The sequence below is a fragment of the Pleurodeles waltl genome, chromosome 2_1 (assembly GCF_031143425.1).
Source record: "Pleurodeles waltl isolate 20211129_DDA chromosome 2_1, aPleWal1.hap1.20221129, whole genome shotgun sequence".
In the NCBI taxonomy this organism is placed as follows: domain Eukaryota; kingdom Metazoa; phylum Chordata; class Amphibia; order Caudata; family Salamandridae; genus Pleurodeles; species Pleurodeles waltl.
Window position 1 is genome coordinate 345,300,455 of NC_090438.1, and position 16,275 is coordinate 345,316,729.

At 46.4% G+C, this 16,275-nt stretch overlaps 1 protein-coding gene across 1 annotated transcript in view; it reads right to left on the bottom strand.

Moving 5' to 3' along the window:
• Nucleotides 1–10,845, bottom strand: part of CHMP1B (charged multivesicular body protein 1B) — a 73,548-nt gene extending 62,703 nt beyond the window's left edge. Inside the window, exon 1 of the mRNA XM_069212575.1 lies at nt 10,690–10,845. Within this exon, the coding sequence (XP_069068676.1) occupies nt 10,690–10,705 (16 nt within the window). The 5' untranslated portion in view covers nt 10,706–10,845. The remainder of the gene's footprint in view (nt 1–10,689) is intronic.
• Between the last annotated feature and the right edge of the window lie 5,430 nt (nt 10,846–16,275).

The following is a 16,275-nucleotide window of genomic DNA, read 5'->3' on the forward strand; positions in this document are numbered from 1 at the left end:
AGCTGAGGAGTAGTCAATAAAACAGACATATAATGGTTAGCTGACATCCTTTGCAGCATCCATCAGTAATGAGAGTGACAAAATGTTTGTGGTTGTACCCACATACTCACTAAAGCCAGTCTGGTTGAAAGGGATAACTGCATTATCCATCGCAGAGGCCGTCAGCTCTTCTAAGATAAGGCTGACATAATACTTCATGTCGTTATCAATTAAGGCGACCAACCTATAATTTTGAGCTTCACTTTTGTTACCCTTTTTGTATATTGGCAAAATTATAGACCCCCTCCAGGATGCTGGAATCATTTCTGTGAGAGCATCTGCCCAATAGTCGGAATCCAGTTTGAACAGGAGAGGTGTTATCCCGTTTGGGTCTGGCGCTCCCTCACTCCTGCCTTTCGCAAACCTGCCTTTAATCTGCTTACTTAAAATTGTCAATGTAAATTCTGGAAAGTCACTTTTTTGCGTCCTTAGCTTTTGCATCCTCTATGCAGGCATCTATCTTTTCTCCCCTGGTGCCATGAGGTGGTTCAGTATTAAAGTGTTTCATAAGGTGGCTAGCCCAGTCATCCTCTGTCACATGAAAGTTGACCCTACAGCCTGTTGCATTTTGTGGCCTAACTGTATGACAGAATCTGACGCTGTTATTACTTTTGATATTGTGAAACAATTTTGCCCACAGTAGTTCTTTGGTGTCCCTTTTTAGCCGCCATATTAACTTTCACTTGGTATTTTCTAATTGCTGCAGTTCATTTAGGATGTTTGTATGTGGGCAAATTGCACAAAGCCTCCTCAAAGAACTGTTTATTCTTTTCCGGCTGGTTACAATATCTGAGGCACCTACCCGCTTTTCCCCCCATGGAGTCTTTGCCAAAGACAACAGCCACTCTGGGTTATTGGTCTTGCATTTAATCCTTTTATTATTTACCAGATATGTAGATGTACGTTCTTCCACTGGCTTGTTTACCATTACACCCTTTACTCCCACTATGATTTTTTGTGGAAAGTGATCCCTAAAGTCATTTACTACCAGGCAGTAATCCACTATTTTCCCAAACATTGATAGAGATACAAAGGTGTGATCTATTAAAGCGTTAACTGTTGCCTTGTGGAAGGAAGATGCAGGGGGTTGATCCCCCAGGAAGCAGCCATTCAATGCAGAAAGACTTAGGTGTTCAACGTCCCTTTTGAGATTTTTTGCTGTTGTAATTTGTCTTCCTCATTTACAGCATTCTTGCACTGGGATATTCCATGCCAACCAGTGTTCTTCCAGAAACGGTCCTCTTCAGACAGATACATGTTGAAGTCTCCCAATAGTATAAAATTGGATTTAGATTACGCCATTATTAACCTTGTTAATTCTTCCCTCAGGAGTTTCGCACTATTGCCCTTGTCAAGCGGATGCAAGTACACATTTACAGTTACCAACTGCCCATCATTATTGTCACTCCTTAGATCCACTCTAAGTGCTTGAATAGCGTTTGTGATTGTGGATTTATTGTCAAGTATCTTTGAAACCCTGATGGTCTTTATGGAGGCATAGATTGCCAATTCACCTTTTAGGTGCCCAAATGTCGCACTTCTCACTGCAGGAAGGTGATGCGTTTTAAATCCTTGTAAATGATGAGGTTGCTCTGGCCAGGTTTCCTGTAGCAGGGTAAGGTCAAAGGTTTGAAGGTATGACAGGTGCGTCTCCGCTAGTTTATTACCAAAGCCGTTTATATTCGGAGAACAAATCCGTAAGGTAGTGCTGTCCTCTAGAGATGTTTCTGGCCAAAGTCAGGGGTTAATGTGCCAGTTGTTTATTGTTCTGGTTATTCTTCGCCAATGATCTTTTAGCAGAGCAGCAGTATTAAAGTGCCTGGCCCCCCAATCTCCAGTGTTCTCCTTTCTTTCTGGAGAAAAACTCCGTGCTCCCCTTAGTATGGATTGGGGCTTCTCATTTTTTCGGGCAAGTGGGTGGTCTAAATGCTTGTTGTCCTTTGTTAATAAGGGTTCCAGGTAGCATATTTTTCGATGCTACATTAGCCTAATCCCCCAAGAATTCTAATTGCGATCGCTCTTCATAACCCTCATTGTTTCCAGTGTAGTGAAGGTAACTTTCGTCACCACTAGCACTGAGATATTCTCAAATTCTTTGAACTTGATAGATTCAAGGTCGTTTGATCTTACGTCCTCCAATCTTCTAATTGCTGTTAACAGTCTAAGGATGTTCCCTCTATTATGGATGCCTTCCCGGCCTCTGGACTTGTATTCGAGGATAAACAGGATTGTACGAGTTCCCTGCTGTTCTTGCACAATTTTTGGAGACCTGAGTTGCCCAGCTAACTTTCCCAGATCAGGGTAGTTTATCCCCATCTTCTGCTTCAATTCCAGAGAGCCTTCAAATTTTATAATTTGTATTTGTGTTACAGGGTCCTGGTTTGAAAGTGCTTATACTTCCTCTACAGCACCAGTTGCAGAAGTTTCCTGCTCGGTGTTGTCTCTGCCCTTCCCGGGTTCTTGCTCCTGGTCATGCTCGGCTGACTTAAGTTATTTTCCAAATTCGTTATTACCGGTGCACACCTGTCCTCTAAACTACATGTGCCAGGCTGGTCCAAATTAGTTTGTAAATTCCTTGTTGCTAGCATACAATTTTCTTCCGGGCTAGGGGTGTCTTCCCACTGAAATGGCTGAACCAGTTTTGAAATACCCCATGCTATCAATTTTCCTTTTCCTCCCCTTCCTCCTTTGTTTCCGCCGTTGCCTTTTTATCAGTCTGTGCTATTTCCCAACTTTCATCGTCCTGAGTCTGCCCTGAGGGGATTGCTTGATGACCCGGTCCACTATGCACACAGAAGATTGCATGTCCCCTCTTTGGCTCTCAGGCTCAACATTAATTTCCAGATCATTTCTGTGGCTCCGGTCGTGTTCCTTAATGCATTTGTTCATCTGGCCAGCCTCAAAAATTTCTTCATTTGTTGTTATGACTTTCTCCAAAGGAACTGACTGAAATGTGGTCCTTGTGTTTTGCGTTGCCTCCTTTAAGTCAGACAGTAATTCCATCATTGTGGTAACGTTGACAGCTTATCAACAATTGCAACTAGACTGAATTAAGTCTGTTCCAACCTGAGCTCTCCTAATCAGGTTGTTCATGTCAGATAATTTATTATCAATATTTGAAACGTGCTTGGCTAAAGAGTTTAAAAGAAATAACCGTATATCCATTTTGTCTGACTGATAATGCATCGCATTAATTGAAAGTTGCATGATATTTATTAATAGATGTCCATAATTTGTCTGACTCATTCTGCTTCTCCTCAGTGACCTTCCTTTCAGACAGTGAGCTAATCTTTTCCTGCAGTAGGTCAGGTGTGTATGATGCTACCAGTTCCTCCCACTCTTGTGTTGTGAGGTGGGATGTGTTTAAAGTTTCAGTATCTGTCTTCTCGGTTTTCTCAATATTCAATCCCTCGTTGCCTCTATAGGGAGACAAATGTCATGATTTTCCTCTAGATCTTTCTTGGGCGATAAGCATTTGACTAGATGTTGTTCACTTTGTGTATTTCCATGGTTAAACTTCCCAGGGGGTCAGACCAGCTTGGCAAAGCCCTGATAAGGCTCACTTGTTAGCAGAATATTGTTCCAATGTTATCTAGGTTCCTCTCGTCATGGAATTCTTTTCCTTCTTGTGCATCCTGTAGTTGTGGGGAAGCTCTTGTTACACGTAAACATGATTTGCTCAAGGGGACCTCTGTAGCCCCCGTGTTAAGGTCTACACTTACAGTGGGTCCCCCTGTCACTGCAGGCAGTGCCCATGATGTACAGGGATTGAATAATAGTGGTTTAGATTTTGATTTGACTGTATTATGATTTTGGCTCAAGTGGCGTCCTTAAGAACTTCTCCCTTCCTGGAGAAGTGGTTGTTTTACAGACTTTGCTCTAAACTTCTTGTTTTTTTATAGGGCCTTCCACTGCAAGGGGGTGAGAGGTAACGTCACTTTCCTTTTCCAACATCTTCTCCCCACTCATTATAATTGTAGTTAACTGGACTGTTGGCAAGTTTGCCCATTGTTGACCACTTTTGTCGTATGTTATTATTGTCTCAGTGTCTGTGCCTCTTTTGTATTAGCCATAATTTCTAATGTCTTCCCTGGGGCACAGTCCTGATCTATAACCACTGGGTGCAGTGAAGATGGCAAGCAGTTGAGTCCCTCATTACTGGAACATAACAATGCCCCTGTGTCCCTCACAAAGGAAAACTTTGTATAAATCTTTGTTTGATACCCTGAGACTATGGTGCTGCCAGCACTAGGCTCGATAGTTACCAGCTCACTCGAGGCAAGGGGAGCAAGAGCAATTCCTGTGGCTGGGGATCTTTTTTTGCTCCCCTCCACCACTCCTTTGCAGTTTCTGTATCTTTCATTTGCTGGCAAGGATCCTATTTTTCCTCTCTCTCCCTGATCTCATTGTAATATACTTATCCTACCCCAAGTTTTCAAGTTGCCACCTGGCCTTGACTGCTTGATCCTTTTGTAATTAAGCCACTGGTTACCCCAGTGAGGGAAAGGTGGGAATTTGCAGTGGAGCATGCAATCAATACCCTGGTTTAATAGGGAATTCAGGTCCGGGGGACTTGTCTGGAGGTTACAGTGATGCCAGACTGCAAACCCCTGTTATTGTGTTTCAAATTTTGCGGTCTTTCCTTGACCTTATCGCTGCCCTTAGCCTTCCATTTCCTTCAATTGTGGCTTGCCCTTGAGACTTAAGGCCTAAGCTTGAGACTAGGGGCCTGAAGCCTTTGCTTGAATCCTGAGACTTGAAACTTGTGGGCTTAAGTGCTATAAGTCAACAACATGTCTTAAAATAGAAGGTCTGAAGGTTCAATAAGGAGTCTTACATCATAAGTCTTACTACGTGAGGCTCACCGTCTGCCGTTTGCTGATTAGCTAACCACCTGACGCTGGCAGAAGCTTGCAGGAAATGATGACCATAGAAAACAGGCAAAAAGAGAGAGAGCAAGGCTCGCCCGGAACCCACCAGCCGCACCTAGTCCTATATGGACTGCTTCTGCAGGTTCCTGGGACACACTCTCTGAAATGGTTGTCTACAACCACTGTGCTCACCCTTCAAGGCCCATAGCTGTCCAGAGCCAAGTAAAAAAGAAGATCCAACAATTATTTGCCAGGCTCGGTAGCTCGGGTTTAATTTCTTGAATTTAGTTAGTCTGATCTATAATAATCTGCCAACATTAAAATGTGTTGCCTTTGTAAATATAGCTGCCAAGTAGGTTTATTATTAGTTGCTGATTTGCTTTTGGCTTGTGGCCCTCAGTGCAGTGTCTTTCTTAATTTTTTTGCAGAGTTACATAGTATCGTATTGTAACCTCGATCATCTATTTTGCTTGGTAGTCACAGGTTGGCACACCAATGCTGCACGGGGCAGGCAGGCGGGGTCTTTAAGCGGCAGAGTTCCTAGGAAAAGTTTCTTAGGTTATCCCAAGCTCTTATTATTGTTTTAATGATTGTTGTTATTGCCTTTCCAGGCAACGGCAGCAAGCAAGCAAGGTAGGGAAATGAAGGGACAATGAGAACTCATGTGTGGGGAGCACGTGTGGGCACATATGGCTTCTGCGTAATCCAGCAAGTCCAGTAGATAAATTAATTTATCAACTGATTGCTACAGCTCTACCCCGGTCACAGCCTTTCAGCTCACCAATGGCTCCTGGTGACCAACTCCTAATGGGTGGTATGCCCCACTATGCTGCTATTCCCCGCCATACCTCCATCCTCCGTACCTTCAGCCCGCTGTAGTCCAAACAGATCCGTGACGCTCCACCGCCACCTCAGTACCACCTTGGTTCCTCTGACTCCGTTCCCCCGTCCTTCTGCTCCTCAAGCTGCATGCCTTGAACCACACTGTGGCCTCCTGATGCCAACGCCGACTGCAACACGTCACTTCCGTTACAGTGCACCAACTAGGATTCAATTTGTCGCAAACAGTGGAATAATGAGGAAAAGATATTCCACCCCCCACCCCAGAATTCTACATTGCCGCATTCCTGCAAGCAGGGTGGGACACACACTGGAGAGGGGAAGAGGCAGTCTTTCCCTATAAGCTTGAAATGATGCTCTTTGATTCAGTGAGAAGTCACAATGAATGGGACTGGGCACATCTCAGGAAGAAGATGTGACTGATAAGGGAACTATAAAAAGAGTAGGGTTAGGGCCGCGGGATAACCTTTTGTTGCACATACCACTGTGGCTGACAACCAGGTGTGAACTCCAGCCTCTCCCACAGCCTGTGTTGTGGGGCTATCAGCTTTGGAGTCACCCCTGTACTGACAGACTCCTTTTCAACAAGAAGAAAGGGCAGAGGAGTGGGAACTTCAATAAAAACGGACCCCAACATAAACTTCAAAGACTCCGATCCTAAATCACATTTGGTGTTCGGAAATGGACTATAAGAAAGTGAGTTTGAGATCCCAAAAAATTATAGTCTGCCAGACAGAGGTGTGTACTGACCCAGAACATCAGAGGAGTGAGGCTGCAGTGGGACCACTGGATGTGGGTTCAGCACCGGGAACTTCTAACCACCGCTTTCCACCTTCTCCAGCCTCCCTACCCCCACCGCCCCGTCATGAGAGAGAGAGAGAGAGAGAGACTTGAACAGAATTACCTGCTAAAAGGATCTGCGAGAAGAGGCTCCAGTTACTGTGGCAGCAAGAGTAAGAAGGAGACTGTGGGATCAGCGGGTGCAGCCTGCCTGGACCATGTGCAGTGCAGTCACCTAGATGAGCCACCGCCGCTCCACTGCCTACAGAGGGGCTACCCAGGAACTTTAAACCCTCCGAGCATGCAGGTAAGAGTGATTTGGGGAACGTTGGGCCTTAGGGACCTCCTGGCTAGAGAGCTCTGCGCGCTTAAACAGTTGACTTTAAAATAAGACTCAGAGTGGACTCCTGAGACTCAGACTGCTAGTGAGGCTTACCCTGGTTGCTGCCTACAATAAGTGGGGAATAACCACTATTTCTGGGAGCGAGGAGGGAGTGGGACCGAGGGGATGCGCCTAAGGAAAGACTAGAGCCCTGACCTGTTATGTTATGCAGATTTGTTGAGCACACTATAAGCCGGGAGGATATGCAGGTGCTGAGCAGGTGTGAGTGTATGGCACCTAGGGTTTGATGGAACTACTCGAAAAGCCAGGTCTTCAGTTTCTTGTGGAATTCAGGAAAAGAGGAGGAGGCTTTTATATGGAGTGGCAAGTTGTTCCATGCTTTAGGAGCAATATAAGAGAAAGCTTGACTGCCAGGTCTGGTTTTCTGTATTTGTGCAAGTAGGAGTTGGGATGAGGGGAGATGTCTAGAAGGTTTGTGAAAGTAGAAGCGATTGTTGAAGTATACTAGGCCTATTTTATGCAGGGCCGTGAAAGTGTGGGCGAGGAGTTTGAATTATGCTTGTTTGTGAACAAGGAGCAAGTGTAGCTCCTGGGGACTGTGTAATTGTTTGTGAATGCCGTAGTTCCCTTCATGTAAGTAAGCTGTAAAAATAAAATACTATTTTTTGTACAAAAATATTCGGCTGGACAATCATTTCTTGCTGCTGCATAGTTCTGAGCCAGTAATCACCTGTCTGTATCCACACCTTCCCCCTCGAGGGAACCTTGAACTGCTGAACCACATTACTACTGAGAGTCAAGTGCTGAAGGGGTACTTGGCCAGTTGCAAATGATCCACAGTAGACAGGATTCCAGGAGATCAAACTTAAAAGACCTCAACCCAACGACTGGGCCCAGTAATACCTGCTTGCCCTATTGCCCTCTGAACAAGGTTCTGACAGTATGAATTGAAGGTTACTTATAAATAATTGGTAAACATGTATACATCATTAAAAAACAAAAAACAATGTAGATAAGTTAATACAAGGGCTGAGGATGAAATATGTTGTTGTAAATAAAAGTATTTTTGGACTTTCAGGTTATCTGGAAAGTATTTGAATACTTGTGTAGATCGTATGGCTGACCATTTTGTAAATAAATAGTACTGCTTTTCCAACCAGTTGGTAAGACTGCTATATATTCAAGTCATTACATTTATTTCACTATATGGTAAGCATGTCTAAACCTAGAGCCCCTAAGTTATTTAACAAAGCAACTGTATTTAAAAACTCTGAACAGTCAAATTAAGAGCCTGAAACAGTTCTTTTTGTATTGTGTATTATTGTTCTATATAATTGTGTTATTTTTGGGTCTGATCACTTTGTCACCAAAAACAAATACAACACACAGAAACAAACTAATTTTACTGCATTGACAAATTTGTTTTCTTTTTCATCACAGCCTAGAAAAAGCAACAGGTGTAGCAAACCAAGTGTTGGATATGTTTTTTGTCTGGTCATTTCATGATCTATATACAATATTATTTATTTCTTAATCAAATAATACATTTAATACTACTCAAAGTATACCAACAAATGGGATTTAAATATATATTGCATGTTGATGATGAGATAAATATTGGTTTGATAATGGTAGTCAAAGAATAAATAATACAAGCAGTTGTTTACTGTTAATGAGATTGATATATTATAACTAATAAAATGAATTTAAAGAATATAGAATTGCATTTTCGATTTTCTTATGTGCCTCTTGTGGGAATTTTAATAATAATTCTGTATATTCTCTGTTCCTCATCTTCCCTGCCATGCCTGCAGCACTGGGAGGAGACCAATCAGGACATTGAGAGGAGGCTGATAAAAGCAAAGGGAAGTCATCTCATCGCTTGCTGGAATTTACTCATCATGAAGACAGGGTTAGCAAAATGATGAACTGCCCCAAAAACAATAAATCAGCAGTAATATCCATATACAGACTCAGAAATGCTTACCTGCTGCCTTTTAATGCGCCACCAACACACTGCCAAAGTGCAAGCGCATGTGGTTGGAAAAGCCTACCACATGTGCCCAAGCCAAAAACACAATGCACATATGCGGAGGACAGATGCTTTCCCCTCTGTCGGTTTGAAATGGAAAAGCACAGAAAAGGAAGTTTTCAATGGCTTCATATCCCCACACGCAAACAACTTGAAAAGAGCAATCAGCCACAGAAAAGGAGCAGCCCCATGGTTTAATCTCCTGAACTTTAATGTCTCCCAACAGAGGCTTGCCTGCTCTCAGGCCCAGAAAGGGAGGTAACATAACCTGAATTATGGCGAGTTTAAGCCCAGAGACCTCCCGTGTTCCCCTCGCCATCGACAGGAAAACAAAGCAGAAGCCAGGAGTGCCAACCCCCTTTATGGCACCCAGTTTGGGTGGGTGGGGTAGTATTTTATGCTCCTCCTGCTTCCATCCCTGTCATGATGTGACAAGCAACTCATTAGTAATGACTGGGATGAGGACAAAGGACGTAAAGATAATGCCTGCACACCAGTGTAGAGACAATACTTGTGTGGGGTGATCCAAAATAAGAAAGCAACTTTGATCAAGCCATGGCTGAAAGAGGCTGCCCAATAGCAAACAATGGTTGAAAATAGCCAACCCAAAGAACATAGATATTTTTGGCCTGGACAAAATCTACACCAGAAAGCTAAAATTATATTTGACCATTCAAAAAAATACCTCATGATCTGGAGCAAATCGGCCACAGGTGCAGGTCAAAAAGATACAGTCTCAAACAAAACTTTTCTGGGTCATGGGGGTGTTGCTCAAACACTGAGATCATTACAGCCAACGAAACTACCTGCACACAAAACGTGAGCACGCAAGAGTGTTTCAGCACTTTGATGTTTCTTGGTCCACTACTCTGGAATACTCTCCTACCTCGCCTTAGCCTATGTCCCCCGCATCTGTTGGGAACGTCTCAATGGCCGTTCCTTTTCCTACCTTGCAGCCAAGTCCTCGAACGACTTCCAAATCCACCTGCTCACCTCCCCTTCTCTGGAAAACTTCAGAAGACAGCTAAAGACTTTGCTTTTTGACCACCAACACCAGCCGGCCATGGCTCGCAGACTGCCCCTAGTGCCTGGAGACACCCCCCCTCCCCGGTGACAAGTTCTCGCTCGACAAATCTCCGTGATTGATTGACAATCAAGTGTGTCCCCTCACTTTTTTAAAGGACCCTTTAAAGGTCACTTCATTGAGCTCGGGAGCTCTTTCAACTACACACTATCAATACTCTACCTACCCCTAGAATAGGGTGAAATGGTATTTCAATTTGAAGCCTCTTTAAATCTCAGGAAATACACATAATAGGAAATCTAAAATAATAACGGAGACGACGGTGGGAAAATAAAGTCTTAGTGCACTGATAATTTATTAACAAATTATCTACAAACTATACGTAATCATTGTTCTAAAATTCATGATATACTAGCTTAGCTACTAAACAGAAAGTGACAATGCCTACAGCACACTCAAACATTATTTCTAAGAAAAGAGGAAAAACACTGCCCATCAACACAAAAAAAAAAAATATTTAACAAAGATTGATACTTTTTTCGAAGAACTATCATACATACAACACGAAGCTGTTCCCCACAATCCACTGCTTCACCTCCAACATCAGTACTTTACTAACCCTGTCCTTAAATCTATACTGTCTCCACCCAATGCTAACCTCTCTGTCCCTTTTTGCCAGCTTACACATCTCCAGACATTCGTCCTCAATGTACATCCTTTACAGCTCGACCACACATGAACCCGGCTTAGTGGTGGATACTTTCCATGTTGGACATGTTTTGCCGCTTGGTGATCTTCTCAGGCAGTGATAAAAGGTCCTCTGATGGTACTTGACAAGAGCACTGTCTTAATAGCAATCTCCTCTTACTTCCTGGTCTCCCAAGTTTGTTTTTTTATTATCCGCTTCCTGCTTCTTGGTGACGACAGTGTCACGCGCCACCGAGACCAAGGGTAACAAAATAGAAACAGGACTCACGAAGTGAGCTACCGAATGGAAAACGTGAATCTCTGTGTAAGCCGGAGAATCAAACGTAAAAATGCGCTTCACAGATGACTGCGCGAAACGTATCTCTGTAAATAAAGTCTTCCAATATTGTGCCAAATAGAATACCGTTTGCTCTTTTACACATGAGACCCCCCGCGATTTTGTGTGCAGTTGTAGGAGGCACGTAACTTAATCCGAATGAAGTGGGAGGAAATAAACGCCGCGGTGAAACCAACTGCGATATTGTCTCTTGGTACCTAGGGATAGTTTTAAACCCCCACTGTAGGCTGCACTCTCGTAATAGGCCAGTCTCACGGAATGTCACGTATCGTGTAAAACAAAGTGTGCCGAACTGTGTGGGAGGATATTTTGGAAACTACGTTAGTTTCATGACGCTGCTCGGCAGACCGGGCCTCTCCTGACGCAGACAAGGTGAATTAGTAACTCGAATGCGGTAAATTACATCAATTTCACTATATACGCTCATCACACTACCCCTCTTCTTCGAGGCGGCCATGTTGAATGAGTAAAGCTTGACCGTTCTGCAGTAGCAGACGTAGAGGTTCCCTGCATACGAGATGTGAGTTTTCCTATTTCAAACGGGAAAGCAGTCTAGTGTTTCAGATATTCATTGGTTTCGGGTGGCATAAGTGGACTGCGACTGGAACGCATGTTTTGTCTAGTAGACTTCAACCGCGTGACAAACGAGGAACACCCATTTGTTTGGAATCCCTGTAATTGATGGGCGCGGTAGATGAGACTGCTGTTTTAACCCTTTCGCTGCCTGGCCTTTTCCTTCTCAGGTGCCAGGCCTTTTTTTTTTATTTTAACAGTTCGCGCTTAGGCCCTCATTGCTTTTTGTCTACATCTTTTTTTTCCAACAGCCTAGGGATTCTAGAGGCACCCAGAGTTTGTGGGTTCCCCTGGAGGACACCAAGAAATTAGCCAAAATACAGCGAAATTTTTGTTTGTGTTTTTTTAAATGGGAAAAAAGGGCTGCAGAAGAAGGCTTGTGTTTTTTTCCCAATATTGGCATTTTACTGGAACATACCCCATTTTTACTATTGTTTGTGCTATTAGCCTCCTTCCACTTAGTGACAGAAATGGGTGTGAAACCAATGCTGGATCCCGAACAGCTAAACATTTCTAAAAAGTAGACAAAATTCTGAATTCTATATCAGGACCCGGAGGCGAGGATTATGCAGATCTTTCTTCACTTTTATTAACCAGCAGATTCAAAGTAAACAAAAACATTCAACAGACTACAACTCCCATGAGTCCGTAGTCATGGAAACCATAAACCAATGACCAACAATATCATCGACAGTATAAGTGCCATCGCGTAATGTCATCCGCCCTCTTTCTTCACTGCTCGGTGGTCAGATAAGTGCCTTTTCTGCCTCTCGCTATTTTCACCTTAGTCTGAGAGCGTGTACTTGATATTTGGTGCGCACGAGCGCAATTGATTTCTTGTATTTTTTCCACAGGCTTTGTTGTAGCAACGCTGTTGCTACGGTCGCGCGGTAGGCTTAGTGCCCGAGCGCGTTGGTTGCTGCGGTGACGTGTCGGGCCCTCTAGAGGGCGCACATCCCATTTTCGGCACCGCGACTGCAGCGCGCGCGTTTTTCAACGCGCTGCTGCGTTTTTCGTAGTTTTGGGCTAGTTTTTTCCCAGCCTGGTGCCAGACCCCCTCCTAGGACACCGCTTGCGCGGTTGACGGCTTGGTTTTTCCCTTGTGGGATTTTACGCTGTGACAGGAGTAGGTGGGGGTTGTTCACACAGTTTTGGGACGCGGTTTTTCTCTCCTGTCTATATAATATGCAGCCTGCCCAGGACCAGGAGTCCTTTCCCCTCATGCCCTCTGAGGCCCCTTCACTCCGCGCTCTCCCTTCTGGGGTAGAGGTGGTCTTATCGCAGGCCATTGCGCAGGCTTTGGCCCCTTTCAAGGAAAGCATGACGCAATTGGCCGCGCAGGTTTCTAGGGGCCCTGGCGTGACTGGGGTGACGGGGGTTGCCCACGCGGCTTCCCCCAGGAAACCACGCAAGCGTAATGGGGGGCACCTTGGGGAATCGGAGGTTCCTCTTTCCGGTTTTGATAAGGGTGCACCCTCGCAGCTGCGGCTACCCTCCCGGGAGGGCTCTTTGCCCGGGGTTATCGGTGACAAAGGTCACCCCAAATCTGATCTCCTCGTGGGATCTGCATTGGGCATGGCTGATGAGTCAGATGGAGATTCTTCCTCAGCAGAGGATCTGGAGACAGGACGTCCGTGGCATCCGGCTGCCTCTATCCCAGATGCTCAGGACCCGGGGGAGTTGGATTTCGACATGTTTGAGCCGGAAGGCATTTATCATCCCCGCTCTTCCGAATGGCACCCGGATCCTAAGGTGGCAGATTACGTGGCGGGTAAGCTCCGTCAACCGCTAGACAAAGAGGTGCGAGCACGGCTCAGGGCAGAGTGCCCCCCCGCCCCACTCTTCCTGATAGAGTGGCCGCCACTCCGGAGTTGGATCCGAAACTTTGTACTTTCTTTGGGAAGTACGTTAAAGACCCAAAGAAGGGGATTGATAGATCTTGGCGGGCATGCTAAGATAAGCTTTTGGACGTGTGGGGCCCCTCACACAAATCATCCAATTGGCTGAGCGGGCCAAACTGTTGGGTACATCGCTTCAGACTGAGGTCGTGGCGGGTTGGGCCCAGAGGGCTTTATGCCTTCTGGGTAATGCCAACTGCGCCATTTCGGTGGAGAGGTGCCGCTCTTTGCTGCTTAAGATTGACCCTAAGCTGGGGGAATTATCAACCTCAGAGGCAGGAGCGGTGGCACAGGGGAACCTTTTCGGCGACCCCTTCGTCAAGGAGTTGGGGAAGTTTGTGGCCACTTTTTCAGCCCTGGATAAGGCCCAGTCCTCCATAAAGAAAATTTTCCCAGGAAAGGTTTTTGGAGGGGCCGGAAGAGGTAGGGGTCGCTCTTCCGGCCGCCAGTTCCAGCAAGGCCCTGGTGTTTCCTGCCAATTCCACTGGCAAGTCGGTCGTCAGGGAAACTTCTTCCCCAACAGGGGGAAAGGTCGGAGATGAGCGGGTAGAGGAGCCCGTGGTGCAGCCAATGCTCCAGGAGGACCCTCTGGTAGGGATTACCCCTTCTTTCCCTCAAAATCTGGGGGGGTCGGCTCCGCGAGTTCAAACACAACTGGGAGTGCATCCGGTCAGATGCTTGGGTGCTTAAAACGGTGTCAGGTTTCCACATAGAGTTTTGGGGCACCCCAGTTCAGGACTCCGTTCCCAATCCCATGTTTTTTTCGGACGCGGACTCGCGCCTCGTAGACTCGGAGGTACAGTAACTTCTGCGCAAAGGCGCTATTTGCCCCACATCGCTTCATCCGAGGGGGTTCATCAGCAACCTCTTCCTGGTGGAGAAGAAAGACAAAGGGTTTCGTCTGGTCATAAATCTGCGGGCTTTCAACGAGTGGGTGGTGTATCGCCACTTCAAAATGGAGGGGATTCATCTCCTGCAAGATTTGTTACTCCGAGGGGACTGGATGGTCCAGCTGGACCTCAAGGATGCATACATCACGGTCCCCATATTTCCCCCACATCGCAGGTTTCTGCAATTTCGGTGGCAACAGCAGGTATTCAAGTTCACCTCTCTTCCCTTTGGCCTGTCCTCTGCCCCGTGGTGCTTCACCAAACTCCTCAAGCCGGTGGTGGAGCTCCTGCGTTCAAGGGGAGTCCGACTCATTATTTACCTGGACGATATCCTCCTGATGGATCAGTCCAGGAGTTTTCTTATTTACAATATGAACATAACTATTGCGCTACTCCAGGATCTGGGGTTTGTGATCAATTTCCAGAAATCCGACCTGACCCCATTGCAGTCGATGACATTTTTGGGATTTCTGATAGATTCCCAAGCGGCTACCCTAAGTCTCCCGCTCCAGAAAATTGCAAAGATCAAGAAGGAGCTGAGGATTATGCTGAGACGGGAAAGGATATCTCTGCGCCAGTTAGCCAGAGTGGTGGGGTTACTATCCTCATCGATTCAGGCTATTTTTCCAGGCCCTCTTCATTACAGGGCTCTCCAACGTCTCAAGGCATATCATTTACGAAGGGGGCTGACCTACTCCGAACGGATTGCCCTCAATGCAGAAGCCCGAACGGAATTGATGTGGTGGTTGGATCACATGGAAGCGTGGAACGGGAGGGCCATCTTCGGCTCTGCTCCCGATTTGATCATAGAGTCAGATGCCAGTCGACACGGCTGGGGAGCCCGTTGCGGGGATTTGTCCTTCGGGGGTCGGTGGACGCCTCAGGAACTCGACCTTCATATCAATTGCCTGGAGCTTCTGTCGGGTTCGTTCGCGATCAGATCCATGACCCGGGACAGGGTCTCTTGTGTGGTCCTTCTTCGGATGGACAATGTGTCGGCGGTTCAGTATATCAACAGCCTGGGAGGAACCCGATCCAGGGCTCTGGCCGAACTGGCGAAGGATTTTTGGCATTTTTGCCTCGCCCACCAGATTTCGGTCACAGCAGAGTACCTACCGGGCATTCACAATGCCACGGCGGACTGGAACTCCAGATATCTGACGGATTCCAGCGATTGGCAGCTGGATCCAGTAGTTTTCCGGGCACTCATGGCTCATTGGGGTCCTTGTACGGTGGACCTGTTTGCCTCGAGGTGGAACGCGCAGCTTCCCCGTTATTTCAGTTGGCGCCCCGATCTGGGGACGGAGGCAGTGGATGCGTTGCAGCAGGACTGGACCTCTTTTCTGGGGTACGCATTTCCCCCCTTCTTGCTGATTCCGAGGGTTCTATCTCTGTTATGCCGCCAACGAGCCACGATTATTCTGGTGACCCCGTTGTGGCGCTCTCAGGCGTGGTTCCCAACCCTGTTGGAGCTGTCGTGCGACTTTCCTCTTCGCCTTCCTCTTCACCCCTCAATTCTTCGGGATGCATCAGGCCAGTGCCATCCGTTGGTCCGCCAGGGTCACCTGAAGTTGGTGACCTGGAAGGTTTCCGGAGTCGCTGGCACGATTGAAGACTTTCGCAAGAGGCTCAATCCCTCCTTTCCCAAGCCTGGGCCCCTGGGACTGGAAAGAGCTACAGGTCAGCCTGGTCTAGATGGGTTAGCTGGTGTCTGGACAGACATACCGATCCCGTGGGGGCCCACCTTACAGATGTGCTAAACTTCTTAGCGTGACTTGCCGCTTCGGGGCTATTTTATTGCACAGTAAACTCTTTCCGGTCTGCTATCTCGGCTGGACATCCGCCTTTAGAAGGCTACCCAGTGGGGTCCCATCTATGGGTTTGTAGACTTCTCAAAGGGGTGTGCCAGTCCCGCCCTCCCCTCCCTCGTTATTCTGAAT